General features: G+C 39.8%; 2 protein-coding genes across 2 annotated transcripts; one reads left to right on the forward strand and one right to left on the reverse strand.

Moving 5' to 3' along the window:
- The first annotated feature begins 245 nt into the window (after positions 1-245).
- Positions 246-8,828, forward strand: cdca9 (cell division cycle associated 9). Its single transcript, XM_034240580.1, has 10 exons — positions 246-443; positions 543-674; positions 7,051-7,091; positions 7,173-7,224; positions 7,325-7,380; positions 7,540-7,601; positions 8,010-8,093; positions 8,207-8,288; positions 8,463-8,549; positions 8,684-8,828. Exons 1-10 carry the CDS (start codon positions 332-334, stop codon positions 8,726-8,728), a joined length of 753 nt encoding a protein of 250 aa, XP_034096471.1. The 5' UTR covers positions 246-331; the 3' UTR covers positions 8,729-8,828.
- A 1,033-nt stretch (positions 8,829-9,861) lies between these two features.
- plin2 (perilipin 2) lies at positions 9,862-15,096 on the reverse strand. The gene is made up of 8 exons (XM_034227288.1): positions 15,018-15,096; positions 14,749-14,795; positions 14,008-14,203; positions 13,641-13,723; positions 12,602-12,875; positions 11,751-11,929; positions 11,435-11,548; positions 9,862-10,741 (listed from the first exon to the last, which is right to left on the reverse strand). Exons 2-8 carry the CDS (start codon positions 14,776-14,778, stop codon positions 10,304-10,306), a joined length of 1,314 nt encoding a protein of 437 aa, XP_034083179.1. The 5' UTR covers positions 14,779-14,795; positions 15,018-15,096; the 3' UTR covers positions 9,862-10,303.
- Positions 15,097-15,114: the final 18 nt, after the last annotated feature.

Consider the following 15,114-nt stretch of genomic DNA (forward strand, 5'->3'; position numbering starts at 1 on the left):
TTGAGTGTGTGTGTGTGTTTAATTATTTACATTTTTAATATTTAATTTCAAAACATGAATGTTTCAAGGCTTTTCAGTTTAGCTATTTTTGTTGTTTTTTGGTTGTACTATCACTTTTACTGAATTGAAATATCAGAACAAAACCAAATCTCACCGATTCCATAATCGATAAACAAAATAAAGGCTAAACGTATGCTTCCGCCACGCAACGTAGATCTCACCTGATTAGTTTCCGGTGAGCGGATGAACATCTTAATTAACTGTTGTGCTGTAACAGGTGTGTGGAGCGGTTGCATTCGCAGGCTGAACTCTGAGAGGATCAGACCACAAGATGCCTTCGAGGCGGGTAAAGAACCAAGGATCCGACCCAGCTCAAGTGCGGCAGAGCCGGGAGATGAGACACCGGAGACTGGCTCTCTTTATCCAGCAGTTTGAGAAAGAAGGTTTGGCTGAGACTGTTGCTCAAATGTCAGCTTTACATCCTCCAGTTGTCCCTGCTCGGCTGCTAGAAATGGCGAACCTTTTTTTCTTCTTCCTTTCAGCACAAGAGCGTATGAACGAGTTGGAAGCCAAACTGGAGAACATGTTGGCCACAGTGGACAAAGTCTTCAAAGTGGAGCTGATGAAGGTTCCTCTTGCTCTGCAAAAAACACGGATAGGGGAATTATTTAGCGGTGAGTCTTCAGCATTCTTAACCTGTTAAGCCCCGAGCCTGTTTTTCAGGTTTCAGGCGCGAAAATGACATTCCCAGAACAAATGACCATATCTTCCCTTCTAAAAGGGTTAAATTAATAATCTTTTTTCTCAAAGTAATGATAAACCTGCGAGTTGGATGTAGAAAAGTCAGATTCAATATAGATGTTTTTTTATTTTAAAGAAAATTCAGATTGAACATGGTAAAAAACTATAAATTATACTGTCCGTCCAAAAAATATGTTGTACTTATAGTGAAAACTAACCTTGGATGATGGGTTAGTAGCCGAATCAGGCCCTTCAGAACTTTTTTCTGGCCCACAAGATGTTGCCTGCAAATCAAAATGGCATATGTGTAATAGCATAAATAAAACTAATGTCTGATCACACTAAATCCGACGATGCAGCGAAAACGCTGGTTTTTCCATTCATTTGAATTATTTTGAATCCGTTATTTTGCCTGCCGCGATCTGCACATAAAAAAAAAACGCACTGTGTCCGCACTAGTGATGTGTCGGTCGCGAACGAGCCGGCTCAAAGAGCCGGCTCTTTTAAGTGAACGACGGGAGCCGGCTCTCGCCCGCGAACGAGCCGGTTATTTATTTTTTGCGGAGGGATCTAGATCGGCATGAAGGCACATTATGCAATGTGCACATTATCCCGCTTGTTACATGGCCACATTCTCAACAAAGTAATGACATGACTCCCAATATTAATTGAAATGCTTTTATGGATTTAGAAAATGATTTTATTGATTACAAAATAGTTGTATTGATTTAAATTGACATGCATCCGCTAAGAAAAGTAGTCCGTTGTTACTGTTTGAACTAACGTAGCAACGGCAGGAACTGCTTCGATAGTGTTTTTGAGGAGCTTTTTGATTACAGATTTGAAAACATCGTTGCTTGCTTTAAAAGTAGCACAATTCATTATGTCAAACTTTGGAAAGTATCTAGATATCCCTGCCCTAATGCCATAGGAACTGGCAACTGAATATGTGTCGCCGTTTGATGTCTATGTCTGGACCGCTGCGTAAAAAGGAGGGTTTATGCCCCGTTACTTCTCTTCTTACTTCTATAAGAATAAAACACGGAGGACGAAGATCTCTTTTTCTCCCCCTCTTCTGAGAGCCCATCAGCTGATCTCAGAGCATGCTCCCATCTCATGCAGGGGGGCGTGGTTTCTATAGCTAATAGTTACTGAAATAGAGCCCTGCTGTTTTGTCAGGGCCTTTTCTTTAAATATAATTTTAAAATGTCGATACAGTAGCCCCTTTTTTAAAATAGCCTAGTTTTTATAGGTGTTGCTATCTGTTTTGTGTAGCGTGGTTCTACAAGCAAGTCAGTGCATTCATTGGGTGGTATCAGAGAGTTACAAGGGTCTGTAAATGCAATGAAAACATTTGGCCACAGCAAATCATTTATATTAAACATGTAATTTTTACTTTTGAATACTTCAGAACAAAGGATGTATTGAATAATTTAAGTGATATATGTGTACACATATAAATCATTAGTCAAAACAGGGCTACATTTGATTTAATTAAAAGGTATAATATGTGGTAAACTGAAGAGCCGTTTGGGAGCCGAAAGAGAGAGATCCAAATGATCCGGCTCACCAAGAAGAGCCGGAATTCCCATCACTAGTCCGCACTTGTCATTGGCTCAGTCAAACTCACGTTACACACTAGGTTCGCGGGCCAGCGAGTAGCAGCTTCAAGATGTCTCTCTCCAAGCCCAAGTATGGGCATAGATATGTGATGTCTCATAATTATTTGTGTGAACATATAAATAATTTGTGTACATATGTGATTTGTAAATGTAAAACACCATCCACAAATGCATTTAAAAGATTTGCAAACTCATAAATAAATTTGCAAATGTAAAACGGATCTGCAAATACGCTAAATATTTTCACAAATAAAAAAAAAGATCTGAATATCTCTTTAACATTTACAACTTTCGATCAGGCATTTGTGAATCCATTTTGTATTTGTCGACCAAAAATGCACTTGCGGATCTCAAATCTCTGCTCGTGGATCGTCTTTTTACACACACACGGAATTGAGACATATTTTCCGCCGGTCTCGGCTAAAATCTACTCATGTCACTCGGTTATTTTCGGAAACCACGTGATGGCCTGCTGATGACGACATTTCCTTATGATTTCAAAGTAAGAGCATGATGGTTTGTTTAATGCTCTGTTTTTTTATTATAATGAACAGCGGAACGTTAGATGCATTCTTTATCATCATCATCATGTTATAGTGATACAGTTAGTTTATTGGATCAATATAGCATATATCGAGCACTTTCGTTGATGTTGAAGTACAGGCTATAGCCACTTTCGGATCCCGGGGGGAGCAGCTGGCAGCGAAGCAGCCCAGATAAAACTCTTTCTTCATTCTTTGTTTATTATTATTCAGTCAAGCGGGTCAAAGTTACAAAGCACTTCACATCTTATTAATCGGCCTAATTTTACTTTACCAGTGCAGTAATAAAGTAATCTGTAGAAAAGCACCGTATTTAGGTTAGCCTTCATAGTAAGGCTACATTGAAAGGTTTAGGCCCAAAATACATTTCTGACCTCCTGCTAAATTATGAACCATCCAGATCTCTCAGGTCTTCAGGGACTGGTCAGCTTTCTGTCCCCAGAGTCAGAACTAAACATGGTAAAGCAGCGTTCAGTTATTATGCTCCAAATATCTGGAACAAACTCCCAGAAACCTGCAGGTCCGCTGCAACTCTGACTACTTTTAAATCCAGGCTGAAGACTTTTCTTTTTGCCGCTGCTTTTAATTGAACTATTCACATCTTAAACTGCACTGTAACTTTTATCCATGTATTTTTTCTTTTAATGTTTATTTTATTATCTTTTCTTTTTAATGACTGATTTTAAATGCCATTTTCTTAATGTCTTTCGTTTTTTGTAAAGCACTTTGAATTGCCTTGTGTTGAAAAGTGCTGTATAAATAACCTTGCCTTGCCTTACATTAAATGTTATAATATTCATCGTGTCCTTTTATATGCATATATTCCTGTCTATTGCATTCATTTGTATTTAATGTTATTGTGTTTATACTTGTTTCCACACATTTCACAATTTGGGATGAATGAAGTATCTATCTCTATATATGATATCCATCTATCTATCTGTCTGCCTACCTACCTATACCTGCCTGCCTACCTACCTACTAGTTGTTTTGTTTGAAAAGGTTTTGTCATTGTATTGCTCTTTACCGGCACCTGCAGAGTACAGGACTTTACATTGTACTTACAATTTTACATTGTAACTTTGAGCCGCTTGACTGAATACACAACAAACAATGAAGAAAGAGTTTTATCTGGGCTGCTTTGCTGCCAGCTGCTCCCCCCGGGATCCGAAAGTGGCGTATAGCCTGTACTTCAACATCAACGAAAGTGCTCGATATATGCTATATTGATCCAATAAACTAACACAAACTAACTATCACTATAACATGATGGTGATAAAGAATGCATCTAACGTTCTGCTGTTCATTATAATAAAAAAACAGAGCATTAAACAAACCATCATGCTCTTACTTTGAAATCATCCGGAAATGTCGTCATCAGCAGGCCATCACGTGGTTTCCGAAAATAACCGAGTGACATGAGTAGATTTTAGAAGTGACCGGCGGAAAATATGTCTCAAAATTCCGTGTGTGTGTAAAAAGACGATCCACAAGATTTGAGATCCGCAAACGCATTTTTGGTCGACAAATACAAAATGGATTCACAAATGCCTGATCGAAAGTTGTAAATGTTAAAGAGATATTCACAGATCTTTTTTTTATTTGTGAAAATATTTAGCATATTTGCAGATCCGTTTAACACTTGCACCTTTATTTGTGAGTTTGCAAATCTTTTAAATGCATTTGTGGATGGTGTTTTACATTTACAAATATTATTTTTATGTTCACACAAATAATTAGAGACATATCTATGCCCATACCCAAGAAACGTAAAGTTGATTCGGAAAATCGCCAATTCCAGAATGAATGGACTGACAAATATGTATTTACTTTGCCAGCCGCAACAAGTAATAAACCGGTGTGTTTATTGTGCAACGAAAGTATATCCGTGATGAAAGAATACAACGTAAAGCGACACTACAACTCAAATCACGGCTCGTTTTCTGCCAGTTTTCCCGTGGGCTCAGGAACGGAGAAGGAAAGTACAGAGACTGCTAGCATAATTTGAACGGAGTCAAGTGGCTTTTAGTCGCTTTTGCACGGAACAAGAGAGAGCTACGATAGCATCCCTGCGAGTAGCCTGGACACTAGCCAGACAGAAGAGGCCCTTTACCGACGCCGAGACCGTTAAAGAGTGCATGCTTGCTGTCATTGATGAAGTGGTTATTGACCAAAAAGTAAAAGACAGCGTCACTTCAGCCATTAAAAAAAGTACCTCTCTCAGACACAACAACACTTCGCAGAGTGGAACTACTTGCAAAGGATGTGTCGGGGAAGCTTTTGGAAAAGCAGAGTTTATATCAATCGCTGTGGGCGAATCAACTGACTGTACTGACATGGCCCAGCTGTGCATCTATGTGAGGTTTTTCGATGGAGTTCGCTTTAGGGAAGAACTTCTGGGGCTTATTCCGTTGGAGGGACACACTACAGGTGAGGTTATCTTTCAAAAGATAGTCTCGTTTTTTAACGAATGTCAACTGGATTTAAAAAAAAGTGTGCCTGTTGGTCACTGATGGCGCTCCAGCTATGATCGGCAGAGTGCAGGGGCTGGTGGCGCGTCTATCTGCCATAGCCCCACACATGCAGTATTTACACTGTATTATTCATCAATCTGTGTTGTGTGCAAAGCTCAGTGTTGACTTGAAAAACACCATGGACACTGTCATGACCATTGTGAATTTCATTCGCTCAACCTCCAGCCTACAACACCGCCTGTTCCGTCAGCTGCTTGCTGACACGTTTGCTGAACACACAGACTTACTCGTCCATAACGATGTCCAATGGCTCAGCAAAGGAAAGGTCCTGGATCGTTTCTGTGAACTCCGCCAGGAGATTGTGTCTTTCCTTCGCACGAGTAAGCACAAACGAGCTACAAACCTCTTGGAGCGCATGTTAGATGAACAGTTTATGGCAGACGTTTACTTTCTGAGTGACATTTTTGGACACTTGAACACTTTGAATTGCGAACTGCAGGGTCGAGAAAAGTCTATCGCTGATTTGGTTGAAAGACTTTGTGCCTTCAAGACAAAGCTAACGATCTTCAAAACAGACCTAATGACGATAACTGCTGCACTTCCCAAAACTCCATGCATTTATGACCACATCACCTGGAGCAAACATAGCGCCAGTCATGACAGACTTCATGACAAAATTGACTGATAACTTTACTGACAGATTCCAAGGCTTCAGCATTCCAATTGAGGTATTGCAGTTTGCCCGTGACCCGTTTTCCATCAAGCCTGATGCAGACTTCTGTGTAAAAGAGGTAATATCTTGCATTGATGAGAGCCTCTTTCAGATGGAGCTGGTTGATGTGCAGTCTTCCTTTGCTTTAAAACAGCTCCTGCAGTCTGAGGATGTAGTGGACTTTTGGTCTAACCATGTTAGCCAGTATCAGTACCCCACAATGAGGAAGGTGGCCTTGCTTATACTGACAATGTTTGGATCTACCTATACTTGGGAGTCTAGCTTTTCTCATATGAATGCCATCAAAACAAGGGCACGTTGCTCCATGACCTAGGAGAAGTTGCAGGAGTGTCTCAGGATTGCTCTTACCACTTATGAGCCAAACTATGCTGAAATAGCTAAATCAAGGCAGTGTCATTTCTCTCACTGACTCAAACAGGCTAAACATGACGGAAGTCTGATGCATGGTATGTATGCAGATCTGTTTGTATGGTCATTCATTGTATGGTCATTCAAACAAGCCTCCTTACTGTTTAAAAAATTATTAAAATGTTTCCAAGATATGAATGTTGTTGTGATTCTGATGGCTATTGTTTTACTATGTTCTATTTGCATTTAGTATTACATTTTATGGACTTGTGTTGTCTTCAATGCACATTCAATGCACAATGTATGCTTGGAAGTGTTGAGGATATTATACACATTTATATGTTGATACAATTAAAGTAAAAAAGGGATGCACTTGACTAGTTCAATGTATTAGTATATATTAACACTATGTAAGCAAGAGTTATTTGTAGTGATTCCTTGACAAAGTATTGTGTGGCCCACAAACCCCCAGTGATTTTCCTATTTGGCCCACTTGCTAATGAAGTTGAATAGCCCTGCTGTAGTATATCTACTTTTACCTAATTAATACTTCTTTCACTACTGATTTCCGTCCCCCTGTATTCTTTTAGAGGAGGACTTCTCAGCCAGTGACGTGTCAATTGCCATGAAGGTGAGTCTCAGTCTCACCTGCTGCCATCTTGAGTTTTGTTTTTAATATAACAGAAGTAATCATTATTAACTGATGTTGCAGAATGAGTCCCTAGAGATTCACCAACCCCTCAGGAGGACCCACAGTAAAATAGGTACAATTGTTTTCCTATGAAAAATGTTTATTTTAATTATGAAATTAAATGAAACGCAGTTGTTTGGAATTAAACTTAAAAGCATCTTCTGTTTTTGAAGTACAATCAACTGACTCTGGCTCACCACTCCTGAAGCCCTCAGCCAAGACTTCCAAGGTAAGCAGTTTATCAACTAATATTTGCCAAAAAGAGGGGGCTAACCGTTTTGAACCTGAGTTTCATATCAAATATTGGTTTGCTTTTAAATATTCTTTCGAGACAAGTTTTGGTATCCACAAGATTAGTCTAAACATTGCTTTTTTCCTATATTTTTAGGGAGGAAAAGCGACAAAAAAGAGCAAAACATTAGTTGGAAGTAACAGCACTGGAAATGTCAGGTAAGATTTGACGTATGGTTGTGCGAGGTACTTATCCATAGTCAGTATATCACACAATAGATGGACATTTGGAGAAATCGACAGGAGTACAAGGATGAAGAAAATGAATGAGTGTATGTGGATGAGGCCAGCAGCAAAACCTTATTAACCCACATAAGAACTACATTACCTACCTGATGTATATTTAGATTTGAGAGCCTTGAAAGGCGCCTATATAAATAAAATGCATTATTATTTTTTCCGCTTTACCTGGCTAAAATACAATACACATTGTGGTACTCCTGTTGTCTCCAAACTGCCATCTTCTGTATATAAACCTCATGCTGTATAACCATGCTTCAAACAACCTTTATTTATGTGTGTTTTTGGTAAATGAGTATTTATGCATTGACACTTTATGTTCTCCAGGGGCACCCCAGCCACTGCCAAGAGAACTCAGAGCCTCTTGGTCAAGAACAACGAGCAGACCCGAGCAATCAAACCGAAACTCAGGTCTGGTCCTGTCTGCAGTAGAGCGGCCATGTTCTATAGCCTTTACAATGGAGGCATGAAGATTGTTTTTATTTTCAATAATTGTTCTTGTATTTGAATGGATTGTGTCCCAGGTCTGTGGTCTCTGCTGGAGATCTGCACTGTTCCATGGCCGGCTCTGCTGCGCACATCACTGTCACCACAGCACAGGGACAGGTACTCTACACTTTGCACCAACTGGAAAAAGGCAACGCTGTGTCCTTATTTTTGTTCAAAGAAAGTGAATTTAAGCCTACCTTACCCGAGGAGAGTTTTCAGTTTTAATGTAAGAGCTGAATATACCTGGATTATGATCTGATCCACTAACTTGTATGCATGTGTTGTTTTCAGGCCCTCTCCTTTTCTGAAGAGACGCAGGATGACATTGACGTTGACCTGCTGGATGACGTAGCATTGTGCCAGTTTCAGAGGCTCACGGTAGTACTTTTAAATTCAACTTACTGTGTGATGAGTTATCTCATTTTCAGAAAAGGTTCAAAGCTTTGTATATATTTGTATATTAAAGTATATTGCTAAACCTTTGAAAAACATCATTCATTCTGGGTTTTCAGAATCTGATGGACAATCTGTTGAGGCGAAGGCGCTCCCAGCGATGATCAACTGACCAGCTCTAGTTCAACTGTTAATGTATTATGAAATGAGTCTAACAGTTTGTTTTTAAATTTTAATAAAGCTCATTTTTTTAATTATTCTAAATGATTGTCATTTAATGATCTAGTCAGTAGAATGAGTAAATGCCCTTCCCAATTTCAAAATGTATCAAATGCATGGATGCAGATTAAGAGAATAGAATTTACATTGCTAAGATGTAAATGTTAAAACATGTGAGAGAATTAAAGGCATAGCAAAGAGGTACTTTATGGACATGATTAGGATTTTTATTGTGGATAATTGTGTAAAAAAACTTGAGATCTTGCCGTGTGTATTTAATGAATAGGTAAATATTAGCCATTACTTTGTCTGAATTTCAAAGCTGTTGCCTCTAGACTAGTGTTGTCACGATACCAACATTTTGGTTTTGATACCAAGTCAAGAATTGCGACTCCGATTATTTTTCGATACTTTTCTTAAAAAAAGGAAAACAGTCTTAAATGTAATTATTGTGCTTTATTTCACACCATAACCATAACACACACTTTTAAACAATGAGAACAATAAACAAAATAAATGACAATAATTCGTATTAAATAAAATTAAGCATCATCTCAAACAACTTTTTTGTTTTATAAAATATTTGTTTTATATTTTATTAACATGTAATATAAATAATTATTGACAAAATGTATATTGCAGATGTTATCATTGCCATTAATTGTCTCGTTTGTCACAAAATAAATTACACTGGTTTGACTTAGATTTGAGGGCATGGGCTTGAGCATGATGTAATTATGTTATCTATCACATTCGCGAACCTGTCTGTCTTTAAATTCTTTAAACAGCTCTGGATTCCGGTCGGCGGGTGCTTAGCCAAGTCTGATGTGTTGGCTCCCTTGGTTTGCAGGGATCTAAAACATGTCTCACAGACGGGCCTCGTGGTGTCCGTAGGCTTGCCCTCACTGTCAGAGATATAGCTCAAATACTTCCAAATTTCGCTTATGGCGTCTTTTTTGTCAACAAGCCGAGGCGCAGCGGCAGTTGCACTCCCACTTGCAGCCATGCTTCTAGTTTTCTCACATGCTCTGGCAGCTAGCGCGTGCACGAGAGAGGGGAGGGACTTAGAGCGTGCTTGAGAGGGGCGGGACTGCAGGCACGGCTGCAGTGCAGGGAGTGGAAGCAGAGCGCTGAACACACACGGCTCTTATTAAAACGGCGCTTTCTCACCGGAGTACTTTTCCCCGTCATTCTTAAAGTACCGATACTAATGAAACGGAGGAATCGTACCGTTTTTAACGGCAGGGTATCGCGGTACCTTTCAAGTATCGGTACACCGTGCAACACTAGTCTAGACTAGAGAAACAAAAGCAAATTCAGATGTGTATTGTGAGGGGAAAGAAGCTAATTGTAATATTAATTCCAGTAGGTTTATGTAGAAAGCACCAGATTGGGGAGCAAATAAAATGCTATTTTAGCAATAATTACAAAAAAAGTATAAAATAGCATTGACATGGAACTAAGAGAGTTCAATCTTTGCCTAAAAAGCTAAATATGCTACTTAAAACTGGAATGCATTTCTATCGCTGACGGGACTCCAGCGACTCCATCTCCACCTCCACGGGCTCCTGTCGCTGTGATTGGGCATAGGCGGAGCTGGAGGACGAGGCGCGTGAAGCCGGTGTGTGAGGGGACTCCGGGGCCATGCGGGAGTAGAAGGGCCCGACCAGCCAGTTGAGCGGCGTGTTGTTGACCAGGTAGTCCATCACGTTGTCCAGGGAGTCCTTCATCCGGCCCAGCTGCACCCTGCTAGTGCTCAGCACGCTGTCAGGCAGCTCCCTCAGGGTGGAGGCTGCACTGAAGCTGCCGTACACCTGGGAGGCGGAGCAGCTCAGGGACAGCGCCTCCTGCTGGATGTGGAGGGGGAGACCCTGCAGGCCGGACACCAGGCCCAGGCAGGTGGTCTGGAGCTGCTGGGTGAGGGAGCGGGCCAGCGTCAGTGTGCGGGACTCGATCGCCTGAGAGGAGGGGGAGGGACAGATTTACATCACCTGACACACTTTACCTTCAAAAAACAAGGGAGGTGCAAGGAAGGTTGTAATAGTTTTGAATAGGATTTATTTTAGTTAAGACTTTTCTGTAAGTCAGTTGTCAGGTTTAGTTTGCTAGTTCAAGTTTATATATTTAGTTTTGCTGTAGTTTTGTGTTTGTTATGACACTATCTCACTAGCATGTAGCTACACAAACATGGGTGTAGGAATAGCCATAACATTAAACTCTTGATTTGGGAATCAACTTGAGTTGTCCTTAATTCCCAACTGTGGAAGATAATAACTTTTAGAGTTAAGTTGAATAGTTAAAAGGCATTTGATAAATCATGTTGTTCATTTTTGCAAGACTACACTGCATTTGATAACCATAGTGATTCATTTTGGAGCCTTTAAGTAAAGCTCAATCTGTTTGATGGTCAAGTCTGTGCATTTGCTGTGGTCTAATGTCCGAAGAGCTGATGAAAAAACCCTGCTCTTTTTTTCCTGTAGTATAATGGCTTAAAAAAACTAAATTTCACGGAAATATCAATACTTCGCTTTTTCTTAACAGGATAATGCTTTAATTTAGTTTACTATAATAACCCTGGTGTGGTATAATCCACAAAATGGGTCCATAAAATAGACAGATTAATGTGTGAGCTCGTTGTGTGTTAGTGTTACCTCTGCCTCGTGACCGTTGTGCTGGTTTGGACCGTTGGACTTCCACACAGACTGAGAGTTCAGGTTGTTCACCATCTTGGTAGCCCCGTCAATATTCCTCCTGCCATATTCGATCTAGATTTTTTTTTTAAAAACATACTTTATTAGCCTCTCACCATAAGCAGTAGAAAAAATGATGTTCTTTTTATATCCACTTTAGGGCTGAATGAAGTTATTTGTATTACTGGTGTGCCGTTGTAGAAGATTGTGTGTGTCAAAGGAGATTTGTCTTTATTGTAAAGTGTCTGAATGTATGACTCTGACTAAAGAGACCCACCAGGTCGACGGTGGAGTTGAGCTCGGAGATGAACTGCACGCTGCGCTGCTTGCGGTCTCTGATGTTGGCCAAGGCTCTGGTGTACGCTCTCTTCCGGAGTTTGGTGGAGAGGGAGCCCAGGCGGACGTAGTAGCTCGCCTCCTCCCGGTCAAACCCTGTCGCAGTTTCTGCCTCCAGCTCTGTCACCAGAGAGGGAACATCAAAGTTAGGTCACACAAAATCTGATAACAAGTTATTTTATGATTTTTGACAGTGTTGCTTCTCTACTGAATTGAGAGTGCTGGAAATGACTGTAGTTTATTGCAATGTAGTTATACACCTGTCAATTCCTTTAATAAGACCTATTGTTTTGTTATACATTTTTTCATGGGATGCCATAATTCACTGTGAACAAGGATGGCTTTAATGATTGAAAAACTGGCCACTAATACAGATATTAATTCTCAGAAAAGCTAGAAAAGTCAGGTTTTCCTGGAAACTGGTTAATAGGTGACCCTTGATAAAGCTACTACAGAGCCTTAAGCCCTTTATTTATTATTGATTGCTTTTTCAATATATATCTATTGATGTAATTGTTTTTTTACGTCCACTTTCTAACCATTAACATTACAGACTGTTTCCACTTCCATAATATTGTAATTTAATTTCAGAAAAAAGACAAAACGCACAATAAACAAAGTAAAAGATAAATTCGACTCAAAATGTTCTATTTCTATGTAATGAATTATTTGACACTAAGTGTGTAGTGAGACTGTATTGTAAACATAAATCTGAACAGCCACTAAGAGGTGATACATTATTGAAGAAAAAAGGGATGCCTGTGTTCAGTGTGTAGTTGTTTGTCCCCTCACCCAGCTCGTCCTCCGTCAGAGGCAGGTACTGCTCCACCAGGCTCTCAGACGTGCTGAGGGCGGAGTCCACGCCGCTGCTCACCATCCGGGCCACTCTGCTCTCCAGCACCGTGCTCACACTCACACTGACCGCAGCACGAGTCTTATCCATCCCCTCATACACCGCGCCCCGCACACTGCTCAGAGTGCCCGACACGGAGTCCTTGGCCCCGGACACTCGCTCCGTCACCGCCCCTGTAGCCGTGGTTACCACATCCTTGGCACTGGAGACAATCTGGGTGAGGAAAGAGCAGTGGAGGACGTGACTCAAGACAGATACAACATTGAGCAATTTATGATTCTGTAATCTGACCTTTGACTCGTGTTGCTCATTCAGAACAGCTCATACACAGGTTAATATAGGTTACTAAAACTCAACTTGGAAAGTAAAACTAAGTGTGAAATGTAATAAAAGACCGTTTAATTACAGAAATGTTTTAGCCTTTTATCAATTTGGTCAAATCTATCATTGATCAATTGCCTGTTTGTATTTAAATGTTTCTAAACTTTCTTACGCCTGACATACACCCCCATTTGATATATATATATTTATTTTCCATCTCCACCTCCACGGGCTCCTGTCGCTGTGATTGGGCGTAGGCAGAGCTGGAGGACGAGGCGTGTGAAGCCGGTGTGTGAGGGGGCTCAGGGGCCATGCGAGTAGAAGGGCCCGACCAGCCAGTTGAGCGGTGTGTTGTTGACCAGGGGGGCCTTCATCTGGCCCAGCTGCACACTTAGTTTTACTTTCCAAGTTGAGTATATATATATATATATTTATAGGTGTATATATATATATATATATATACACCTATATATATACCTATAATTACTTTTTTAAACAAATGAATACTGAATCTAATCAAAACTCAAATAAAGCTACTTTGAGACAAATTATGTTCGACCAATACAAACTAAACCTTACCGAGCTGAAAACTGAATTTAAAAACAAATAATGAATATAAAATTAAATATTCAAAACTATTGTAACTCTTGTTCATACCTGCTCAGATGGCTGGTGAAGAATCGGCAACGTCTTCTCGATTTTATCCAAACCTTTGCAGGCCAGGTCATTGGCAATGGCAACTATAGGCAACACAAATGTAGAGAAAGCTGTTAGAAGAAATCAATATATAAATGTAATCCGAAAATACTAGGGAGAAAAGTGCTTAAATGTTTTTTTAAGTAAAAGAATTAGGGTAATGAGTAAACACAGAAACTAGGTGAAAGATCATGGTGAGTAAGCAGCCTGACGTGAACTTCCTGTTTCTCCTCTGTGTGACTCAGCTGCACTAAATGAATCCATCAGTTTCAGGATTTGTTTTGAACCGCTACACACTTTGTGATGTATAATGAAAGGGGTTTCGTACTCTGCGGCTCCAGCTTGTCGATGATGGGTGAAGCGGTGGTGAAAGCCACAGAGGTGATGGTGCGCACTCCCTGCTCCGCCGCCTCACACACACTCTTTAAGTAAGGGTGTGTGTCCTTGGTGTTGGAGTACACGCTGGACACCAGGCCGTAGGTGGAGATCACCAGAGGGAGGCTGGTCACCCTGTCCACCACACTCTGAGAGGAGATACAAAGAGAGGAGGCTTAACATACTTAAACAAACAATTAACTCTGTTTTAAACTTATAATATAACCTGATGTTTCTAAATTGATTATATAGGTTGATTAAACGATCCACAGAAAAATCTTGATGACTGAGTTATTATTCTTCATAAATAAATGTTGCTTTTATTATCTATTTTCTCTGTTTCTGTTCAATACCAAGATAAATAAAATACCGGTGGGCTTTGGACTGACAAAACAATACATTTAAAATAATGAAATAATTGGAAGAATAATCAACTTATTGCAGCCCTATATATTCTCTATTCCAATTCGTTGTCAAATAATATTTATTTTTAAACGTGGAATATGTCATACTTTTAAAATGTAAAACATGTTTGTTTTAAATTAAAATATTGAGGCTTAAACCATTTTCATCACTATGTAGGCTATTATAACTTACATTAGTTGTTGCTTTGCTTCAAAAGCAGTTTAAAAAACGTAACTAGATAAGCTCAATAATAGTGTACAGTAAACAGTATTTATTATAGTAAACTCACCTGGTTAGAGATAACTGCAGCTGCTGCCATGTCTGCTAAAACAAAACCTACAGAGAGAAAAGACACTATGAATATGGTGTGTTCAAAATAAGAAAACAATGTATTAACCCAATCGAATAGGCTACTTAACAAAAATGAAAAGTCTACTACTTCCGTATTACAGTCTGTCCTTAAAGCATTATTACATGTCCCGTAAGTTCACAGAAACAGCGGAACTATAGTGAGAACGTTCATCAATAAGCTTATAAGATATAAAGGTAGAGACTCACCGATAGTTTTAGTTCGTCCAAACTGTAAATGAGCTGACTGATGAAAGTGTGAGGCGACAGCAGCTGTATTTATGTAGTGCTGTTATCGCGAGATGTG

The sequence above is a fragment of the Gymnodraco acuticeps genome, unplaced genomic scaffold (assembly GCF_902827175.1).
Source record: "Gymnodraco acuticeps unplaced genomic scaffold, fGymAcu1.1, whole genome shotgun sequence".
In the NCBI taxonomy this organism is placed as follows: domain Eukaryota; kingdom Metazoa; phylum Chordata; class Actinopteri; order Perciformes; family Bathydraconidae; genus Gymnodraco; species Gymnodraco acuticeps.

What these genes read in the sequence shown, in the direction of transcription:
- plin2 (XM_034227288.1), bottom strand. Translation starts at nt 14,778, where the DNA reads ATGGCAGCAGCTGCAGTTATCTCTAACCAG. An exon ending in CTGCAGTTATCTCTAACCAG is followed by an intron (nt 14,204 to 14,748) that starts GTGAGTTTACTA and finishes ATCTCCTCTCAG; the next exon opens with AGTGTGGTGGACAGGGTGAC. An exon ending in CGACAAGCTGGAGCCGCAGA is followed by an intron (nt 13,724 to 14,007) that starts GTACGAAACCCC and finishes TGTTGCCTATAG; the next exon opens with TTGCCATTGCCAATGACCTG.
- cdca9 (XM_034240580.1), top strand. Translation starts at nt 332, where the DNA reads ATGCCTTCGAGGCGGGTAAAGAACCAAGGATCCGACCCAGCTCAAGTG. An exon ending in GATAGGGGAATTATTTAGCG is followed by an intron (nt 675 to 7,050) that starts GTGAGTCTTCAG and finishes GTATTCTTTTAG; the next exon opens with AGGAGGACTTCTCAGCCAGT. An exon ending in GCCAGTTTCAGAGGCTCACG is followed by an intron (nt 8,550 to 8,683) that starts GTAGTACTTTTA and finishes CTGGGTTTTCAG; the next exon opens with AATCTGATGGACAATCTGTT.